Raw genomic sequence first — 21,897 nt, 5'->3', positions numbered from 1 at the left:
TTTTGGGCTTGCTGCTTGTTTTGGGGTTCCATACCAGGAATTACGGGCCTGGGGGGCTGATTCCTGTCCTGGTTTTGGGTGTAAAAGCCTCAAAAATTCTGCCTTCGTAGAAGAAACCCCTTTTTTTCTGCAGAATACGAAGCTCTTGTAGGAGTCAGTTCAGCCCCAGAGTGGGGCCAAGAGGCCATTCTTTAGGGCTAAAGCTCCTTAGGGAGACATGTAGCCAAACCAAGGAAAAATTCCCTATTTTTTTGCAGCCAAGCCAATCTTCAAATGGGTTCTAGATGCTAAAACACATGCGGGGCTCAGCCTCCACCTCTCATCATGGCATTTTGGTTCTTGGGTTCCTTGTGTGGCTCATAATGTGAAGGAAACCAGCACTAAGCACAGTAGATAAATATATACATTCAGTGGAAGTTTACTTATGGTTTAATTTTGCCTCGATACAGAAGATTTTGTGCAGTGAATGTGTGTTGCATGGATGGATGGATGGATCCAACGGCACCGACCCAAGGACATCGCCATGGAGGAAGATGAGGGGATGCTGGAGGCCACCGATGCCCCTCAATCATCCCCCCCATATGCCTGGGAGCACTCTGCGACTTCTGGGTCCGAACACCTGGAAATCATTAAATCCCAGTGGAGGCGCCTGAATGTATTAATTAAATAAAAGATGCAGCCTGGTGCCTTCCCCCGGTCCTGGGAGTGTGAAACTCAGTGCTGGGAGTGACAGCCTCAAAAGGGCAAGAAGGAGAAAAAAAACAACCCCAAAATGTGTGAAAAGTGAATTAGTAAAATTAGGTTAGGCCAATAAAATACGTGGGGGTTCCCCCCACCCCAGCCCTGCAGCCTTGGGCAAACAGCATGATGGAGTCTGAGCTATTGTTCCCCTCCCTGGCAGGGGGGTTATTGTGTGATAAATAATTCCTTCCAAAAAAGAAGAAGAAGGGAAAAAATTAAGTGGGGGCATTTGCATAATCATTGCTTTGATGTGGGCAGCACGATGAAGCTGTGTCCCCCCAAATCTGACACGGGCCAGGAGGAACAAGAGGGAGCTTTTCAATCCATTAGCAGTGTGTGGGGCAGCCTGTCATGAGAGGAGGCTTCACCCTTGATCACTTTTCACAACCCCCTTTCAATGATTAAACTCCAGGAATGCCCCCCAAAAAAGAAAACCAGCAGCTCACTTAGCCTCTCTGTCTTTTCTGGCTGGGTCCCATTTTCCTTCTCAGTTTCTCTCTTGCATTTAAGAGGTGCTGGAGTAGGTGCCTTTGGCTCTTCAATAGGTTGGTATGGATGGGATGTGCTTCAGGTACGTCTCAGGTGGCTCAGCAATCGTATGCCCCCTCCAACACTCTTTGGGGAGGGATACTGCTGCTTCCCAAGTTTGTCATCCTGGAGGTATTTCTTTCCATCCCAGGTACAGCCTCTGTTACATCCACTGTCTGGCTGGGCCATGGCAGTGGGAGCCACTATGGGAAAATGCACATGTAGCGTTGGAGAATGGTTTGGGAGTGGGAGAGTTTTCTGGAGTTTGAGGTGGGCACCACCACACAAACCAAACCCTGGCTCCCAGGGCAAGCTTGGCTGGAGATGCCCTTGAAAAAGATTGGGAAGGGGCAGCAGTGTAGTGCTAGCAAAGGCAGATACAGAGACAGGACTTGTTACCTTTCCCATTAATCCGCATCCTGATTTCTTTTCCAAATGTAGCCAAAAGAGCTTATTTCCCTCCTTCTTCCTCCTGAACTTGAAAGACTTAACTTCCCTCTTCCCCTTGTTTTCCTTCAGTTTTCCTCTTTTCTCTCAGAAGACTGATGTTTGGAGGTGAGCATCAGGAAGCTGGATGGGGCTTGGAGCAACCTGGTCTGTGGAAGGTATCCCTGCCCATGGCAGGGGGTTGGAACTGGATGAGCTTTAAGGTCATTTCCAGCCCAAACCAACATGTGACTCTAGGATTCTATGAAAGTGCAGCAAACCTGGACACAGGATGGCAAATCACCTCTTAGGAGGAAGTGGAAAACCTGGGAGCAGTTTCCAAGGCAGCACCTTGCCCAAATAATGCATGTTTATGGTCCTTTTGCACACTATTTTGAAAGAGCATTCCTGACTCAGCCCTCATCTGGCTGGTGGATTTTAAGCTGTGGCAGAGAGCTTAGATGCCTCACTGCTGAGCCACTGGGTGTGCATCCAGACTAGAAGTGAAGGTAGAAGATGTGTCAGGATGGTAAATTCAACTTAGGTCGCTTCCTACGTAAATCTGAAGACCCCAGCATGAGGGGTCTAGCTCAAAGAAAAACCTAATTTCCTAAAGCCCTATTCAGGCGCCTCAGGTTGAGGTTCAGGGTCCACCGCTCCTCAGGTTTGACTATTTTGTTGTCACAGCAGTTCCTTGGTTTCCTGATGGTGAAAATGTTGGGAAACAACTGGATGAGGGCTCACCTGCTACAGGTTATCCTGTGGTGCTCTCTGAGGAGTTTGCTATTGAAACATGTATGACACTAAATAATTAAGTACACACACTAGCTGTCTTTTTGACACTGCATCCATTAGTTATTGCATAGCACTGTTTTAATTGAAAAGACTGATCATCTGGGATATTAAAGTTACATATTTTCCTATTTCCGTAATAAACTATGCATGGAACTTCTGGAAATACAATGAGAGGCCACCCCACAATACTTGCAAAATGTATTTTTTGTGTATAAAACAGGTTTCTCTGCAGATGATCCCACACAATCCTAGTGTTGCTGCCATCTCTCTCAGGACGGGCACTTGGCTGGAGGGCTTCAGCCTCTGCCTCTGTCCCCTCTCTGTCCTTCACCTCCCTCCTGACTCCCTCATTTCCATTGCAGAGAAGGCAAGTTTTTCCTTTCATCATTTCAAGCAGGAGAAGGGTCCGCTGCACACACACACACCCCCCCACCCCCACCCCGCAGCCTCAGGCTTCACTTTCCCCACTGGTTTTCTGCATTTCACTGCTTTCTCCTTGGGAAATCCATCTTTCAGTCATTTAATCTGCTGGTCCTCAAATTTCACACTCATACTCCTCAGATGAGAATTTCACAGCCTTTTCTCCTTGAATTGATTTAATGCCATTAAATACAAGCTGATCTCTCAAAAAAACCCCAGTTTTTCATTTTTATGATGTTTTAGATGTTCAGAGCAGCTGCTAGGGGAAAGGCCAGCACCACCCCAGTTCCCATCACCACCGAGATCCTCTGGCCTCAAGGAGCCTGTTGCCCACACTCTAGTTTGTTCTCACATCCACAACCACCTTGCAGTGTTCCAAGGAAGAACAATCCTAGGGAAAGGACCAAAAGCCTTGCACTGCTCTCTGCCTGGGAAAGACATTTGAAGCATTCACTGGGGATGTCAAGAAGCCTCAAGTAATCAGGTAAACAGCTTTTGCAGGCCAGGGTTTGGTATAAGGTAGGTGTCCAAGTGAATATCAAATGGTTAATTTGTGATCTTGGGAACCTTCAAGTTGCATGCAGGGTGAAGAGGGGTTCTGCAGGGATGGGGGGGGTTGCAATTTATCACTTGGGGTCGTGAATAGTACACACTGTCCTGTAATTTCAATTTCTATATCATACAGGCAAAAAAATCTCAGGCACCCATCTTTCATATAGTTAATCACAGCACTGCAGTCCACTTGCATGAATAGAAATCCTGTTGAAATTTATTCTTTTAAACCTGGTGCAGGTTGTTGTCTTACTACAGGGCCAGATCTTGTATCTTAAGGTTCAAGACAGACTTTTTTGCTCTGACAAGCTGTTTCCTTCAACTGTGCAGATCCAGCAAAATTCTGACTACCTCCTCATTCCCCTTGACTTCCTGTACTAAATTCAGGCTTCTGATTAAGGAGAAGTAATGCTGTCTTTAAATAAAGCCAGCAGCATGCAGGGAGGGCATAGGGATGGTGCTAGGCTGACTGCGACATGCAGCCATCCCCTTTCCCTCACTTCCCTTCCCCCTCTTTTGATTAAAAAGAAGAGAGACTGGACCAAAGCCGATGGCATATTTACCTTCATGAGTTTTAAAAAAAGTTAATTACTGCTCAGAGCAAGTTGGGATGGCCATCCTGAGCTGTCTTTTATTAGTAGTCGCCTTCATTAATTTCCCTCGCTGGATTTGCTGCTAATAGCTGCTTGGTCCTGGGCAGCACAAAGCAGCATCTGTGCCATTGAGCAGAAAAGCGGGAGTCAGGCAAAGGGGGGCACTAGAGAGGGGGGGACACGACGCTGTTTGCAAATCAACCCCTATTATCGTGATGGCCTACTCGAAGGGGACAGCAGCCCCAGTAGCCAGCACGGTTTAGGGCTTCGCTCGAGGGAGAAACTGCTTCGAGCAAAGATGATGAAAAGATCCACTCCATCTTAAAAAAAGCCTGGCAGAGAAGTTTTCTGACTAAAGAATGGGATTAAGTTCTGTTTGGGGGGGTCACCGCGGGCAGGCTGGGGAGGCTGCAGGCACTACAGATAGGCTCACAGAGCTGGGGCAGCAGCAGCAGCCCCATCTGCTCCTGCTCTGCAGAAGGATGTGGGAGATTATTTCATCCAAGTGGAAAAAAGGAGGGATGGTGTGTGTCAAACCCAGGAGAGGGGTGAGAACAGCACACTACTGCTGCAGGCTGCTGGCATCTCTGCAGCGGGGCTGAGGAAGGCACCTGGGTGCTGGTGCAGGGAGTTCCCCCACTTCCAACTCCCAGTGGCAGCTATTGGTCAATATCTCACTGCATATATCCCCATTCTGGTTATTTCAAGGTTATAACAGCACATCACACCACCTGTAAATGCCTAGAGATACAGTTGTGTGTGCTTGGTTTCCTTCCCCTGGGAGCCTCCCATGGCTCTGCTGGCCGGGGGGGAAAGGATGTGCTGGGAAAACTCCTATGCTGTGTAATGTTAGGTATTGCCAAAAGAGTAAGAAAATTGTTCTGCGTGTGGTTAACAGGCATCAAGTTTTTCCCTCTTGATATCAAATGTGCTAAATTTTATGCACGAGTACATGGCACACTGCAAACAAGATCTCTGCCTTTCACCTGGATACCTGCAGAAAGGTAAGAGGGAAAAACCTCTTTAATCAAATGTCTGCCCTAAAGTACAGGGAAGTGTCATCACCTTGCCAAGAGTGAGATGCTTTGGTGCCAGCACTTACACTTACACTCAAGTCATTGTGTTGGCTGCTTTAGACAAGAAAAGGAAATGTTTCTCCAAGCTTTACATCCCTGCTGCTGAACGCAAATATTAGGAAGAAGTGAAAACACTAACACTTCCCACAGATGGATTAATTCAGGAACATAACTAAATCTGTATTTTTAGCTTTCCTTGACTAAGAAGCATAGCTGGAACAGGCATTACTTTCCAGGGGTCTTGACGCAGTGTGTGCTACCACAGCAGCCATTGCAGGTCTGGCTGCTGGCAGCATATTAGGACACTTTGTTCTGCAGAGATTGTCTGAGAGGTTTTGTTTTGCTTTTAATTGTCTCTATAGAAAAGGGAAAGCCTCTGCAGAGACGCTTTAGCACTGCATCTCTGCTGCCTATTAATTCCCCAGATCTTGCTAACAAGCTTTGTTTCCTCTTTAGAACTCATCACTCTCTTTCACTGGAGCACAGAGCTATGTATGTGCAGCGTTTGTCACTTGGTTAAAGCCAGCATTTCCCTACTGCTGCAGACAAGGCTGTTCTTTATTGGCTGTGGAACAAGATAACGGGCTTAATCTTCCCAGTAACACGTGAGTTTTCATGTATCACTTTAATCTGTGAAACACTGGGGCCAAGTGTACCGTCACATGCCGATTTTACTTTTCTATGAGCAAGTGACTCCCTGGCTCAATGATGGATTGTTTGCTCGCTTTTAACAACAGTCAAGATGGTGAATGCCCCGGGGTGATAGACAGTGTGCAGTGGGAACGGCAGCAAATCTCATGGCCCAGTTCAAGTTCACCTGACAAAGCTGAAGCAGTCTGCAAGCAGCATTAGAGAAAGGATTATTCACACTAGCATTATATTTTTGAATGCATTTTTCTTCCTGCGCAGCTGCCCAGCTCCCCGACACTGAAGGTTTATGCACCATAATAAAGAGATTTATTTTTTTTCTTCTCTTGCTGCTCCCTCTTTACACCTAGTTCTAATCGGGCAGTGCAGTGGTAGGGCATCTTTCCAAACAACTCGGCACAAACATCACCTAGAAAACAATAGCATTGCTAAAAAGATGGAACAAAAGCCTAAAAAAATCTTTGCTGGCTCCAGAAACAAAAGGGAAGGGTTTTGTTAAAGCCAACTCTCTGCTGGGGATCCATCTTTTTGTGGAAGTTTGATGCCCTCTTTCCTTTCTCATAAAAAAAAATCTCCCCAAAGAAACGATCACAGCCTTTATGCTTGGTGGCAGAGGGACATCAGGGCTTTGGAGGAGGAGAATTTGAAATGAAGGCAGCCTTTCATAGCTGATGGAGGAGGAAAGCCACCTACATATTCTGGACATATTCTGGAAGTGCTGGTATGGTCTTGGAAGAGTAAAATCAAAGTCTCACCCCCGTTTCCTTCAGCTGGAGAGGCAGCAACAAATGTTAGCTCCAGTTCCGTGCTTTGCTCTAGTCCTGTTGCTCCTGTTTTATGTGTCGCTGTTAAGGGGAATACATAAAACTGCTGCTTGAACTTTCCCAGAAGTAGCTTTTCCACCTGCCAGTTAAGCTAGTAACACCGGGAAAGGTGTGCTGGAAGAATATAAGATCACTTTCTGTCGTTCTTTAAGCCCAGCCTGTCAGAAACCATGCAGTTGTCCGCCCACACCCCCACGCCCCCCCCCCCCCCCCACTTCCTCCCCCTACTCCGGGAGGGAGGGGGAGGAGAATTGAAAGAATGTAACTCCTACGGGTTGAGATAAGAACAGTTTAGTAAGTAAGGTATAACACAAACCACTACTGCTACCACCAATAATGATAAGGGAAATAACAAGACAGAGAATACAACTGCTCACCACCCGCCGACCAATACCCAGCCCGACCAAGCAGTGATCTAGCCCTTCCGGGTAACTGCCCCCAGTTTATATAATGGGCATGATGTGCTGTGGTATGGAATACCCCTTTGGTTAGTTTGGGTCAGGTGTCCTGTTTCTGCTTCCTCCTGGCTTTCCCTCCTCCCTGGCAGAGCACGAGACTCAGAATGTCCTTGGTCAAACTAAACTTTACTAAGCAGGAACTAAAAACATTTGTTATCAGCGTTGTTCCCAGGCTGAAAGTCAAAAACACAGCAGTGCACCAGCCACTAAGATGGAGAAAAATGACTGCTACTGCTGAACCCAGGACACTTTCCTTCTCTCGTGGAACAAAAAATCAGCTGCAACCTGTAGATGCAAAGCTATTCTCCTTGCTTTTGATCAAAGTCTGCAATGTGTCCTTGACAGAGGCTGAAACAAGTGTCCCCCTGGAAGCCCACGCAGGTTAATCACCCCTTGGAAATAAAGGTTGAAGGCCACTCATCCTGGAGTGGTAATGCATTAAAAGTCTGTCAGCAGTAGATGCAAAATGAGTAGTTGAACTTCTTAGGACTTACAAAAAAGACAGCCTAATTGATTTGAAAATGCTTCTGTCATCACAGCCTGAATTTGGGAACTGGTTTGGTTTAGTTTTTTTCAACCAGACATTCCAGTCGGCTGAATTCAGCATTGAAAGGAAGCAGCATTTTGTGTGAGGAGCTCCTATCCCCTCTCTTTTTATGGCTGTTTTCTCTACAGCAGATGTACACATTATCTGACCATGCCAGCAGGTTTGACTCTTTTCAGCTAACCAGCCTGTGTGGGGAAAAAAGCCATAAAAAGTTTCAGCTGTTCAGCTGAAATTCACTAAGTTGGAAGGGCATTGCTTCCTTCTATGTGCTTCTGAAATTCATTGTGACAGAGTGACTCTAGCAGTTGGGTCTCTTGGAGGTGGGTGAGGCCTTTTCAGTATGCGAATTGGTATAGGTGTCCAAGGAAGTCAGCTGAATCAATTGCAAGCTTTATTTTAAAAAAATCTAAAACACACCAAACAACAAAAGAATTAAAAAATAAACCACAAAAGGTTGTTTCATAAAAAGTAAAAGGCTGCAGCTGCCTCTAACTTAGGCAGGCACTGCTGAAGCATGTGGCCAGCATGCATGCCATGGGCTGTTCAGTCCTGGTGTTAAAAATCAGGGGTAGCAGAGCTTTCTTGGCTGTTCCAGCTAAAACTGTACTCCCAAATGCTTAGGTGTTCTGTGTTCACATATGTACACAGGCATACACACCTCTGAAAGAAACTTTATTCTTTTTAAGCAAACCAATACATCGCCATTTGTTCCCCAGAGCATTTATACAATCTTTAAAGAAGGTTGAAAGACAGCTCGCTGCTTCTGTATCTCTCTGTTTCATATTCTATTTCCAAAGAGCAGATGGCGCCCGTTGCCCTTCCTAGGTCTGAGTGGATCAGGATCTTATAGTCTTGTAGTACATCTCTAGCTGAATTTGGAAAGTTGTTTTCTTCCTCTTTGTGCGTTCTTTTGTTAATTCTTACAAGCTACAACAACATGAGGTTCAGATGGTGCACAGGATGGTACCATGGTGTTGCCGGCCTGGATGCAAAGACCAGAACTTGGCAAACTCATGCAAGCAATGTCTCAGTGACTCCGTTTTCAAAGACAATATGCTCCCAAAGCCATGTGGGATAAAATACTGCCCAGCTTAGGGGTCATCCTTTGTGTGACTGTCTTATGCGACTCTACATTGGCAGCTCTACTGAGGGTCTTGTTAAAGAAAGGCAGTGACAGATCTCATTGCACTCCACGTGTTGATTATTAAAGAAGTAATATATCCCTTTCTTCCCATAGTTGGAGCGTGAAACATCTTTGCTATTGAGGGAATGAATCTGGGGATCTGTGAGGAAATGAGGCCTTTCCTGTCACCTGTAATTCAGCCTGTGAAAGAAAGGTTATATTTTGGTATTGAACACCACAGCCTTTGTATTACTGCACTCAGGTCTGTCTGCTTTGGCATGGCCCACACTCTGTTAATGTCACTTCAGTGATTCCCAGTTTGCCATATGTCAGCAAAAGCCTATCCCTATGAATATTTAATAAAATGAATGTCCCAAAGATACCTGTGTACTAAAGGTTGAGCCTGAAAGGTTTTATCCTTGGCTCTCGGGCAAAGAGCTCAAGGAGACTTCATGCAGCTTACCTGCTCTTGCTGCAATGCAGTGGAGAACAAGAGCAAGGCAAAAACATACTTGCAGATACCTCCCTCACTTTACATCATTTAGCCACAGTATAAATAGCATATATATATACACATACAGCTTTATATAGCACACTTTGCAAAATGAGAAATTAAGTCTTCACAAGAAATGAAGTTCACTGTAACACAAACCTTGCAGATCCACAACGATGTCTGTTCTATTGGAGAACTCATTGGTGAAATGGCCATAGGCCAGACCATACTCTGTGGCTTTGTACTCATTCTTTACTACCTTTGTGTTGCTGGACAGCTTCACAAACTCCCCAAGGATATAGGGCTCCACACTCACACATCCTTTTATAGTTCTATCTTCCAGTATCTGAAAAAAGAGGGATTATGACTGTGAACAGAGATGTGAAAACAAGGATGCTAAAGCTCCTCTAACTGAAGTCTTGTTTTCAAGAGAACAGAGGTGATGAGGGGATGCTATAGCTGCTTCTTCCTTAAATCTAGGCCTCAAGGAAGTTGTGAGAAAGAAAATAAATATAAATTGACTAATTTTAGATTAGAAAATAGCAGAGAGTTTCCAGACATCAAGAGAGCAGCTCTGGAATGATTTCTTAGTGGAAGTGACAAAGGCTAAAACACAAAACACAACGTCCTGTGGCTGCTTTTAAGGTAGGACTTAATGAGTATAAAAAGGGACTGTGCAGTGTTGTTGCCTGTGATATCTGGGCACTGGATGTGATGAATCACAAAGAGAAACTTTCCAGTCCTGTGTTCCTGAAATTCAGCAAATCAACTTGTCTGCAAGAACCTCGCATGTTGGGTTCTAGTGAGGTTTAAGACACTTTTTGTGGTGCTCAAGATGGGTCACTTTGCTGTTCAGATTTCCTAACTACCCCTGAAAATAGATGTTCATATAGTGTTAGATGATATAAAAGGCTCGGTAACTCCTGAGCTTCATTTACAAGTGAGTTTCTGGCTTGTACAAGGCATCTTTTCTGCCAGTGCACCCATGAACTTGTAGCTCTGCAGGAAGGTGTCTTCTGTCCTGAAATGAGCAAATGCAGCTACTGGCTAAAATAGCATGTTATCTAGAGGTTGCCTAACTGCTACTGTTTTAAAATCAAAATTGACTGAAGACACTCTTCCCATTGATTCCTTTGTATTGCTTAGAAGATAGCTCTTACCAAGAGTACTGCAGATGGGATGTAAAATATTTGGGTTAACGACTTTTTGCTCATACAGTCTTTTGTTGAATTCTGTCACATAGTACTGGGCAGTCATTTGCCGTTCCACATCACTGAAATGATGAGAAAGCCCCTTTTCTTCCATATATTCTTTCCCAACATACCTAAACAACAAGGGAAAAGTGGTTGTTGTAGCCAGATTTGCAGCAGATTGCACTTTGGAAACATTGCTTATGATAATGAAACACCACTCCAAAGCAGAGCTTGGCTCTTCAGAAGCAAAGCCAAAGTTGGTAAAGTATTTAAAATGTGAGTGATTTAAGCTGTGGGGTTTTTCTTTTATAATTTTTATAGTCATAAAATGCTGTGCTGGTCAATCCAACCCAACGGTCTAAAGTCAACTCTGCTTGACTCTGAAGCCTGACTCAGAGGTACTTAAAATACTGTTCTTAATCCATAATAATTTATAAGCTACTTATAAAACCAATCAAAAATCTACAATTAGCAGAGCTCTCCTCATGCAGACACCTTTATGAATTAGGTGATTCTAATCCTGCTTTTAGAGCAGATGCATCCACTGCATAAACCTGCTGTTAAAGAAAAGCAACCGAAACACCCTTCTGCCCCTAGATATTGTGTGATACACGTATATAAAAATATATATAAAGATAGAAAGCTATATATACTGCTAATTATCGAATGCAAAGCTAGAAGTCAAATAAAAAGGAAGCAAGATACAAGCTCCTATAAGATTATCTCAGTACAGGCAAAGCTAAAGTCAGGCCTTTGTAACGTGCAAATGAACACTAACATGGCTGTTAGAAGATGACAGTAAAGTAGCTTAGTCTTCCCAGAATTTAAAAAGTAGGGAGATACGTGGAGTGATGAGAAAGATTGCCAAAAGGATCAGGAGATTCGGGAAAGCCATAAAACATTCTCACTACAGAAGATCAGTCAAAATCTAACCAAATGTAAACTAGGTTGAGAAAGACTGAAGAAACAATCTTTTCCCACTGTGGCTATGATTTCTGTAGTTGTCCAACTAAAAACTTGTACTGTCTTCTTAAAATATGTGATAAAAGCTAATGTCTAACAAGGCAGGGGACTAGCTGAATCACAGATATAAGACTCGTCTTACCAGATGGTTTTCCTGCATGTTTACACCAAAGTAGCATTGATAAACATTTAGTTTCAGAAATTGGTTTTTTTTCAGTACCTTCCCAGGCTTTCTTCCTGGTGCAGAAAGTGTATCCAAAATGCACTTCTCTGTTTGCCTTCCTTTGCCACCTTCAGGTAGTCCCCAGTGAATACAGCCATTTCTTGGCCTGTCCAGAGGCCTGATTTCTTTGAGTATTTTAAAAGAAGAGCAGCTACAAAAGGAAAACACCACAAGTAGAATGGACAATTTCAAAGGACTGCTCTAAGCTTGTGCTGAGGGGTGAAATAACCAGCACCCAGGAGATAAGATATCCAGACTTCTCTGAAAACAAAGTACAGGGCTATAACATATATGCTAAAAGGTATCTAGGTGCAGAGTTGGATATTTTACAGTAAGAACAAAAAAAAACTGCTCAACAGGCTTGAGACATGCAATATGGGACAAGACCTGAGTGGATTTTACTCAATGAGCTCAATGAGGCAGCTTAGCCTTGCTCCTAGCTTCCGTATTTCTTAGTATATTGAGCAAGGGCCTGGATATTAAGGTATGGCTGTTATTTATGGTTAATTTAACAATCATTGTCTTCAATACACAGTTTGCAGGAATAAAATGTGGAATCTAAATAGGTGACAAAACCAGAGACTCAAATAATAGGGTGGAAAGGGCTTGATTAACTGGCACAGTGAGTTCAAGCAGGGTCTTGCATGAAGGGATTGAAGCAGGAGGGACTGTGTGGGGATGGAGATGGAGCCCATTTCCATGAAGCTGTGACTGATGTGCAAATGGGTAAGAGGAATAGGAGGAAAACAGTTCAAGGGAGTATTTTGCCATTGCTAAAATTCTTATACAAAAGCTTGTAAAACAAAAACAACGAAAAAAAAGTCTTAATAATGATGACTAAAACATTGTGTTGAAAAGCCCAAGTTGAGATTGTTCTCTATGGGAGTGCCTGTTGCTGCGAGTAAATGCCTGTCACTGTGCAGAAACTTACTGTATGCTTTACGAAGCTGTTTAGACTTAAAAATTCCAGTAGGCATCAATCTCTGGACAAGCCAATTATGTTCTGCCCCTGCCAGAAGCTGCATGTAATCATCATCTGTCAGAAACTGAGCATCATGGATTTCTTCCTTAATTCTCCCAGGCATGAAGACAAAACCACTTCCTCTTGGGTTTGGAAGTGGACCTCTAGGGGAACTCTTGGGCATCTGTGCTGGTTTGTACCGTGAACTCATGAATGAACTGGATTGCCTTTTGCTGCTAACCGTGTTCTGAGATTTTCCTTCATCTTTTTCAGTAGTGGCACAGTAAAAGTGCTCAGTTATGGATATCTTTCCCCTCGAGGGCAAAGCTGTCAGCACACAGGGACTTGACAGACCGGATCCACCCCACAGGGAGGTCTGCTGCCTGCCTGGGGCTCGGATTAGAGATGTTAAAAAGAAACTCTCTGAACTGGTGCAGCCGTCTGACTACTACCCACTGCTGGTTTTTCAGGTTGGCAGTGATGAAATTATTACGAGGAACATAAGGGCAATGAAGAGAGACTACAGGGCCCTGGGACGGCTGGTTAAAGGGTCTGGAGCGCAAGTGGTGTTTGCCTCCATACCTGTTGCAAGCGAGGGTGAAGGGATATATAAGAAGACTCTGCAGGTTAATGTATGGCTACGTGACTGGTGCCAAAGGCAGGGGTTTGGGTTTTTCAGTCACGGGCTGCTGTATGGGACACCTGGTTTGCTGGTGACAGGCGGGATACACCAGTCCCAGAGAAGAAAAAGGGTTTTGGGGCAGGAGTTAGCAGGGCTTATTGACAGGGCTTTAAACTAGTTAGGAAGGGGGGAGGGGATTTGGCTGGGCCTGTTGGGGACAAGCCCAAGAGGAACATGCTAGGGATTGAAGGATGGCGGGCTAAGGAGGACTATCAATCTCTTGTTTCACTTGTGGGAAAGGATAGCTTTTTAGACCCTGTCCCGCAGGGGAAAAAGGGTACTAGGACTGGCTCCCTGAAATGCCTGTACACCAATGCACGCAGCATGGGGAATAAACAGGAGGAGTTAGAAGTCTGTGTGCGGGCTAAAGGTTATGATCTAGTGGCAATTACAGAGACATGGTGGGACAGTTCACATGACTGGAATGTGGTCATGGATGGCTATGTCCTTTTCAGGAAAGATAGGTCAGCAAAGCGAGGTGGTGGAGTTGCTCTTTACGTGAGAGAGCAACTAGAATGTATTGAGTTCTGTCCGGGGTCGGATGAGGAGCAAGTGGAATGTCTGTGGGTACGAATCAAGGGGCTGACTGGCACGGGTGATACAGTTGTGGGGGTCTATTACAGACCTCCTGATCAGGACAAAGGAGTTGATGAGGCTTTCTACAGGCAACTGGAAGTAGCCTCGCGACTACATGCCTTAGTCGTCGTGGGGGACTTTAATTACCCCGATATTTGCTGGAAGACTCACACAGCCAGTCATTCACAGTCTAGGAGGTTCCTCGAGTGCATTGATGATAATTTCTTAATGCAAATGGTGGACGTACCAACTAGGGGAGCAGCGCTGCTAGATTTAGTACTCGCCAACAAGGAGGGTTTGGTCGAAGTGGTGACGGTCAATGGCAGCCTTGGCTGCAGTGACCATGAGATGGTGGAGTTTAGGATCCTGTGTGGGAGGAATAGAATACCTAGCAAAGCCACAGTTCTGGATTTCCGAAGGGCCAACTTTGGCCTCTTCAGTCAACTGCTAAGGGAAGTCTCATGGGAAAGTGTACTAGGCGGTAAAGGGGCTCAAGATAGTTGGTTAGCATTCAAGGACCGCTTCTTCCAAGCTCAGGATCGGAGCGTCCCAATGAGTAGGAAGTCAAGTAAGGGATCTAGGAGACCGGCGTGGTTAAACAAGGAGCTGCTGGGCAAACTCAAGTGGAAAAGGAGAATCTATGGATTATGGAAGGAGGGGCTGGCCGCTTGGGAGGAATATAGGACAGTTGTTAGAGGATGTAGGGAGGCAATTAGGACAGCTAAGGCCTCCTTGGAACTCAATCTTGCTAGTCGGGTTAAAGACAATAGAAAGGGCTTCTTCAAATACATAGCAAATAAAACTAAAACAAGAGGCAATATAGGCCCACTGCTGAACGAAGTGGGTACCCTGGAGACAGAGGATATAAAGAAGGCAGAGGTGCTGAATGCCTTCTTTGCCTCTGTCTTTACTCCTGCAGACTCTCCCCGAGGGCCCCGGATTTCTATAGCCCCAGAAGGAGTCAGGACAAAGGAGGAGTTTGCTTTGGTAGATGAGGATTGGGTTAGGGATCAGCTATGCAAACTGGACATCTGTAAATCGATGGGTCCGGATGGAATGCACCCACGGGTGCTGAGGGAGCTGGCGGAGGTCATTGCTAGGCCACTCTCCATCATCTTTGGTAAGTCGTGGGAAACGGGCGAGGTGCCTGAGGATTGGCGGATGGCAAAGGTCACACCAATCTATAAGAAGGGCAAGAAGGAGGACCCGGGTAATTATAGACCGGTCAGCCTTACCTCCATCCCTGGAAAGATGATGGAACAACTTATTCTTGACTCTATCACTAGGCATATCAAGGATGAGGGGGTCATTAAGAACAGCCAACATGGTTTTATGAGGGGGAAGTCATGTATGACCAACCTTATAGCCTTCTATGAGGAAGTGACTAGGTGGAGGGATGATGGTAGAGCGGTAGATGTAGTTTTTCTTGATTTCAGTAAGGCATTTGATACTGTCTCCCACAGCATCCTCATAGATAAGCTAAGGAAGTGTGGGCTTGACGATCAAGTAGTGAGGTGGATCGAGAACTGGTTGAAAGGAAGAAGGCAGAGAGTTGTGGTCAATGGCGCAGAATCTAGCTGGAGGTCTGTGACTAGTGGAGTTCCTCAGGGGTCGGTGCTGGGACCGGTGCTGTTTAATATTTTCATCAATGACCTGGATGAGGGAACTGAGTGCACCCTCAGCAAGTTTGCTGATGACACAAAACTGGGAGGAGTGGCTGACACACCAGAGGACTGTGCTGCCATTCAGCGAGACCTGGACAGGCTGGAGAGTTGGGCGGGGAGAAACTTGATGAAATTTAACAAGGGCAAGTGTAGAGTCTTGCATCTGGGGAAGAACAACCCCATGTACCAGTACAGGTTGGGGGTTGACCTGCTGGAAAGTAGCGAAGGGGAAAGGGACCTGGGGGTCCTGGTGGATAGGAGGATGACCATGAGCCAGCAATGTGCTCTTGTGGCCAAGAAGGCAAATGGCATCTTAGGGTGCATTAGAAAGGGAGTGGTTAGTAGGTCAAGAGAGGTTCTCCTCCCCCTCTACTCAGCCTTGGTGAGGCCGCATCTGGAATATTGCGTCCAGTTCTGGGCCCCTCTGTTCAAGAAGGACAGGGAATTGCTTGAAGGAGTCCAGCGCAGAGCCACAAAGATGATTAAGGGAGTGGAACATCTCCCTTATGAGGAGAGGCTGAGGGAGCTGGGTCTCTTTAGCTTGCAAAAGAGGAGACTGAGGGGTGACCTCATCAATGTTTACAAATATGTAAAGGGTAGGTGTCAGGATGATGGAGCTAGGCTTTTTTCAGTGATATCCAGTGATAGGACAAGGGGCAATGGGTGTAAACTGGAACATAGGAGGTTCCACGTTAACATCAGGAAGAACTTCTTTACTGTAAGAGTGACAGAGTACTGGAACAGGTTGCCCAGGGGGGTTGTGGAGTCTCCTACACTGGAGATATTCAAGGCCCGCCTGGACAAGTTCCTGTGTGATGTACTGTAGGTTACCCTGCTCTTGCAGGGGGGTTGGACTAGATGATCTTTTGAGGTCCCTTCCAACCCTTGGGATTCTGTGATTCTGTGATTCTGTGATTCTGTGACATGCTTTGGAACAAATGCCATAGGATAACTGTTCACTGAATCTCCAATACTGATGAAATCAAATTCAGTATCATCTATTGTTTCTGCTTGGGTGTCAACTTCAGGCACTTTGAGAGGTCCATTTCCCACCAGCGCAGATTTCCTCAGCCAGTCACACACAGAGAGGTCACTGGCCCTTCTTATCTCAATGCTTGTTGGTAGTACAGATGCACCCTCGTTTGTGGGGGGATGTGCATCAAATCAGGGACTCTCTGTGCTATCTTCAGCTTCTCCTCCTGGGTGGACCCGCACAAAATGTTTCCTGGGCTGGGACAGGGGGGTGCTGCTGTCCTTCGGCTTGCAGCCCAGCTGCACCCACGTGAAAGACTCCTCCTCCTGCCTCTTGGTAGGAGCAGAGTCAGGGATGGAAAGGGAAGGAACCACGTTGTTCACCTCCCTGCCTTTCTGTTCTGAAGAACTCTTTCCATGGTGTCTTCCCTCCCACAGCTCTTCTCCGCAAAGAGACACCTTCTTTACCAGCCTCCCAACTAGAGTTGTATCTACCTCCAGGGAAGGCTGAGGAGATCCTCCATGGCTACGTAGAGCCTCTGGAGGGAAAGAATGCCAGGCTCTGGGAGGCATCAAGTTCAAGCATGCAGCTTGACTATGCTCATCTGATTCTGTTCTGCAGCACCGCTCCTCTGCTGAGCCCTTTTCCTGCTGCTGCCCTTCCTTGGGAGACTTTGCTGCAGTTGCAGTTTAGTTCCTCCGAGCTGGAAGAGCAACTTGATTTTGACAGCTTGCACCAAGAGCTCTCTAAAGTAGTGGTCTGACTCCTGTTTTGCTGTCTGCTGAAAACACTGTTTTCACCATTTATTTCTATTTCTAATGGCCCAGTTTCTTCATCAAAGGAAATTTTCATCACATCAGAATCAATGTGTTCATTTTTCTGGCCACAGAGTCTTTCTGAGCTACTTCCTACTGTTGGTGAATTCAGCATTTCTGTAGTGCCTTTTCTCTGGTACACTATTTCTTCAGTAGTACACATGGTCAATGGTTTTGGTCTCTGTTCTTAAGGTTGTGATACAAGCTCCTGCTTGGGTTTGTTCTGGGGTGCTTTTATGAATCCTGCAGGTATTCTTAAACATTTGACACACTGACAGATGATGTTGAGAATGTGTGGTGAGGATTTTCTTGAAATTTGCTTCCTCTTGCAGGATAGGTTTTTCCACTGTGCCTGGAACTGTCTGGAACGTAAGACCTAGCATCAGAATTAGGGAAGCTTTCCACTTGCAGGTGCTTCTTCACGGATGTGATCATACACGTGATCTCTTTGGCAAGAATCCCTTTTTCTTCCTCTTCTGTAAATGAAATGCTGTATAAATGCAGTTTTTCCATGGCTTCTCTGCACAGTTGACTCACTTCATGGATTTTCTCACTCTCCCCATAGAGCCATCAATGCACAGTTGTGAGGCAGAAAGCAGCTTTAATAAAACGATGGAGCTCCTGCTTGCTGGTGACAGTGCTCTTGTCATTCTTGGTGAGGAGGCCAATCTCGAAGGATTCTTTGGCTTCAGACAAGTAGAACTTTCTCTTTTCTAGGGGACAGTCCTTGGAGTGACTATAGGACAGCAAACACACTCCACGGATGTTCTCAAGGGAATGAAAGAGGAATGAAGGAATTAAAAACCTGGACCTCTGCCACATATAAATAAAGGGAGGAAAAAAATACTTCTTTCTCTTATATGATTTGAAGCAAGCATCAGCTCTGCCTGTCTGCTGCTCTGTTTCCTGGAGGAAATAATCTTGCTCTTTTTCCTCTGTAATACAGCTGTCGTTATAGGAGAATCAGTATTTCCAGATGGGCTTGAAAGCCCATTCTCACCTTGTGGCCAGATACTGCTTTCCACCTGTCTGCTTAGCTTCTGATTGGAGTCCAGAGCAAATGAATCATACCCACAACACAGCATCATACCCACTACAAGGACAGAATACCCTGTATGATGCAATGTTTGAAAGCTGAATTTGAGCCAAATTGAACAGCCTGGACTCTTTTCTGATACAAAGAACACTTTCAGAATGAAGACTAATACTTACCACAGCAGAGAGGACAAACAGAGGGGTGTACTGGCTGTAGGCTGCTGCTAATTTGCAGGCCTCGGCAGCTGATAGTAAGCGATGACTGAACTTCTGGAGAAGGCTCTAGTGAAATAGAAAAAAAAACAACCCAAGAGGGAAAACCTCACCTTAAAGGCTCTCCTTTCAAAGAAAAGAAAACACGAATACTAAACCAAATCTTACCAGGTCCATGTCGGCTTTGGTTTTAAAACGTACATAATCCTTCTCATTCACAGAAGCAGAGATGTCTGCAGTAATACCCAAGGAAGTAGCAACTCCATGAAAAAAAAAGGAAAGTTATCATAGTGTTTCTCCCCCTGTATTCTGATTTTACTACTCACAACAAAGTAGGTTCTGGGTAGAACATCCCAGGAAAAAAAAAAAAAACAAACCAAAAACAAACCTAACAAGCCAGATCAAAAGAGAAGCACTGCTAAGAAATTCAGAGATGTCATCTTGACAGAGTTTTCTTCATTTCAGCTTGCAGAAAGTGTAGCCTGGTAGATACTGGAAACTCTTGGAAACATTTTTAATGAGCTTGGTGAACTTTTTATTTGGTCTTTGCTCTCTATCTGGTCATAGCAGATCTTTCAGATCCATGAGTTGCAGGTATCCTTATTACCACTAGCTCTAGGTTTCACCTAAAATAGCATTGTGTTTTCCTTAGCATTGCATTTTCCTAAGGTGCTTAATCTTCTGATGTCACCAAAAGCTGCATTAAGCCCTTGACCAATCATGTCTGGAAAAAAAAAAAAGGACTGTTTTACCACTGTTTTTCAGAAAAGACCACAGAAATCAAAAATTATGTTTAAGAACTTGCCGGGTGACCTTACTCTTTCTAAAAAATCCAGGGTGAAGATGTCTGGAGAGACGGTAGAAGTAATAAATGCTCATCACACATAGCCTAAGAAAGAAAGCGTCTTTTTTAACACATTTTCCTAGCTTACTGTACTGGTTAAGAAAACCCAAATAAACAGAGTTGGAAGAAAGGCAAAGGTCTTGGTGTTGATATAATCAGGGTGGGGTTTGTTGGTAATTTGTAATTGGTTCTACAGGACCCATTAAAAAATAAGGTATAAACATGTAACATACAGATTTATGAACTTGCTGATTCACTCTCTGATATGATCTGTACATGGTAGCTAAGGGTCTGCATAGCTAAAGAGTTAAGAATGCCTTAATCATTAAGTGTATGCTTTCTGCAAAATTCCCTATGCATCTTTGCTCCCTTAAAAATGTTCTGAGGTTGAGGTTAAGCTTTAAGGTATGGCAGAGGAGAAGTGATGAGGTCTGGTTTTGTGAAATATCTTGTGCTGGGGTACAATTACAAAACTTCTTCAAGCATCACCCTAGGACTTGTTAGGCTTAGGTTCACATTCCTGCTTAGCCACGGATGCAAGGTGTGACTGTTGGTTCATCTACAGTGAGAAGATTAGCATGGCCAAGCCTCAAAAAGGTGCTCAAGACAGGTATGATAGCTGTTGCAAGGTTAGATACTGCAGTGTTGGTGAACGGCCATCACCCACAAGAGATAGTGTAGTGCAGCTCAGCAAGCAGACATGCTTGGTTACCAGGAAAAAAAAAATAACCTTAGTCCTAATAAATAAATAAATAAATAAAATCTATGGCTAGTCTGTCCTTGCCAGAGGCACCTGTGACACCCTCAGCAATGGTTCACTTCAGATGATTCTGCTTAACGAAAACTATTACTTTTACTCCCCTGCAGGAAAAAAGGTGTCTGTAAATCTGTGTATGCATGCGGAAACAATGTGTAATACAGACTTCAGACAGAGTATTTGTCCTGAATATTAACTTTGTCTGAGGTGCCTAACTGAAACATTATTGCTAAAGGACTTTTCTGAAGTGAACAAAAGCTAATATGGAATGATTATTAGATTGGCAAGGATATCCAGAGTGAAAAGGAAATACTACCTTTTTATCTGGTTGAGGAAGTCTGAAATATCCCACAACTGAAGCCCAAATCAACTCTGCTGCCTCATACCACATCCCTGAAATCAATCAGAAAAATAGTTGCTAAGGAGATTACCACTACAGATGCCTTTCAATATTTATTTTTTACATCTCCTGGAGCCAGGAGCCCTCAAAACAGTGTAAAAGCATACCACAACATTTTTTGCTTTGGTGACACTGAACATTTATCAGTAGCCTTTAGCTTTTGGCTATGCATAAACACACATTTTATGCTCATAAAAGACTTCAGCTCAACAGTCATGGCAGATGAAAGGTCGACTACCAAGCCAGATAAGCTGAAAACTAGGAATTTTCTTGTCTTGAGAGAAGAAATAGCTGTGCTGTAGCTCTGATAAACTATTGCATGCCTTTGGGAAGGAAGAGTGACTTTGGGACTGCAAATTAAAAAAAAAAAAAAATAAATGAGGAAAACCTTAAGCAGATGTTTATAGAAAAAAGCCTTACCAAGCTTTTGCAAAATCTGGCTTCTGATTTGTAAGCAGACTGACTGCACATGAATCCTGTCACTTTCCTTAGCATATTGCCACGTACCTGAAGAAAGAATGGGAAAACTCAGCAGAGAATTAAAAATGTTGCTGTAATTTCAAGCCTCTGAGGCTAACCTAAATCCCAGTAAATTGCCAGGATTTTGCCCAATGAACTGAGCTGGTTTGAGCCAGGACTTACATTCAGATATATCAAAAAGTGACAGTACATTCAGGAATATAAATTGAGAGCTCTATGGGTATGTAGCTTGAGTGACAACTATATAGAGAATAAAAACAACCTAAAAAGTGAAAGGTACCTCTCTTCTGTAAAGTAACAAAAAGTCATTCTATACAAAATCAGCAGAGTTCCACTAAAAACAGTCAAAACGATTAATATGGGATATCTTTGTGGTCACCAATATATACAGCTCAGCAAATTTAATCATTGGCAAAACATGGGATTTTTTTTCAGATATCAGTACCTCATTAATATTAAAGCAAATGTTTTCATGTTAACAAAGTGTGGTTAGTTATACAAAGTCTTTTGTTATCAAATCTATACTGGATTTTGGAATAGAATATGAATTAAAATCACTAAGCTTTCCTAAGTATTGTGAACATTGCACTGCAACTCTCAGCACAAAGTTGTGCTGAGTCTCAACAGCACATCTTCAGTGTTAAACAAAAGGTATTACAATTGAATATTATGGAAATAGTCTTTAAAAAAAGCACAGTCCTAAAAAATACTGCAAAAGTATTTTGTATAGCCAGTTCTATTGTAATAATGATAGCTGGCATTTTGCTTAAAACACTCTTGCATGAAGGCCCTTCTTGTATGAGAATCTCAGTTCCACATGAAAAACAAACCAACAAAGCCCAGAACAGGCTTCTTATATTTTCCAAGTTTGATGGCTGTAGAGGAACCTGAATT

At 44.2% G+C, this 21,897-nt stretch overlaps 1 protein-coding gene across 1 annotated transcript in view; it reads right to left on the bottom strand.

Annotated features, from left to right (window-relative positions):
* Positions 1-8,261: 8,261 nt before the first annotated feature.
* Positions 8,262-21,897, bottom strand: part of ALPK1 (alpha kinase 1) — a 50,277-nt gene continuing 36,641 nt past the window's right edge. The window contains 17 exon segments of the mRNA XM_065686049.1: positions 8,262-8,900; positions 8,903-8,932; positions 9,384-9,570; positions 10,385-10,420; positions 10,422-10,548; positions 11,601-11,754; positions 12,535-12,908; positions 14,249-14,256; positions 16,411-17,131; positions 17,133-17,438; positions 17,440-17,631; positions 17,633-18,042; positions 18,487-18,591; positions 18,691-18,782; positions 20,224-20,227; positions 20,440-20,516; positions 20,944-21,030. Of these exon segments, the coding sequence (XP_065542121.1) occupies positions 8,737-8,900; positions 8,903-8,932; positions 9,384-9,570; positions 10,385-10,420; positions 10,422-10,548; positions 11,601-11,754; positions 12,535-12,908; positions 14,249-14,256; positions 16,411-17,131; positions 17,133-17,438; positions 17,440-17,631; positions 17,633-18,042; positions 18,487-18,591; positions 18,691-18,782; positions 20,224-20,227; positions 20,440-20,516; positions 20,944-21,030 (3,074 nt within the window). The 3' untranslated portion in view covers positions 8,262-8,736.

This window comes from Lathamus discolor, chromosome 1, assembly GCF_037157495.1.
Source record: "Lathamus discolor isolate bLatDis1 chromosome 1, bLatDis1.hap1, whole genome shotgun sequence".
In the NCBI taxonomy this organism is placed as follows: Eukaryota; Metazoa; Chordata; class Aves; order Psittaciformes; family Psittacidae; genus Lathamus; species Lathamus discolor.
This window is presented reverse-complemented; position numbering and strand designations above follow the sequence as displayed.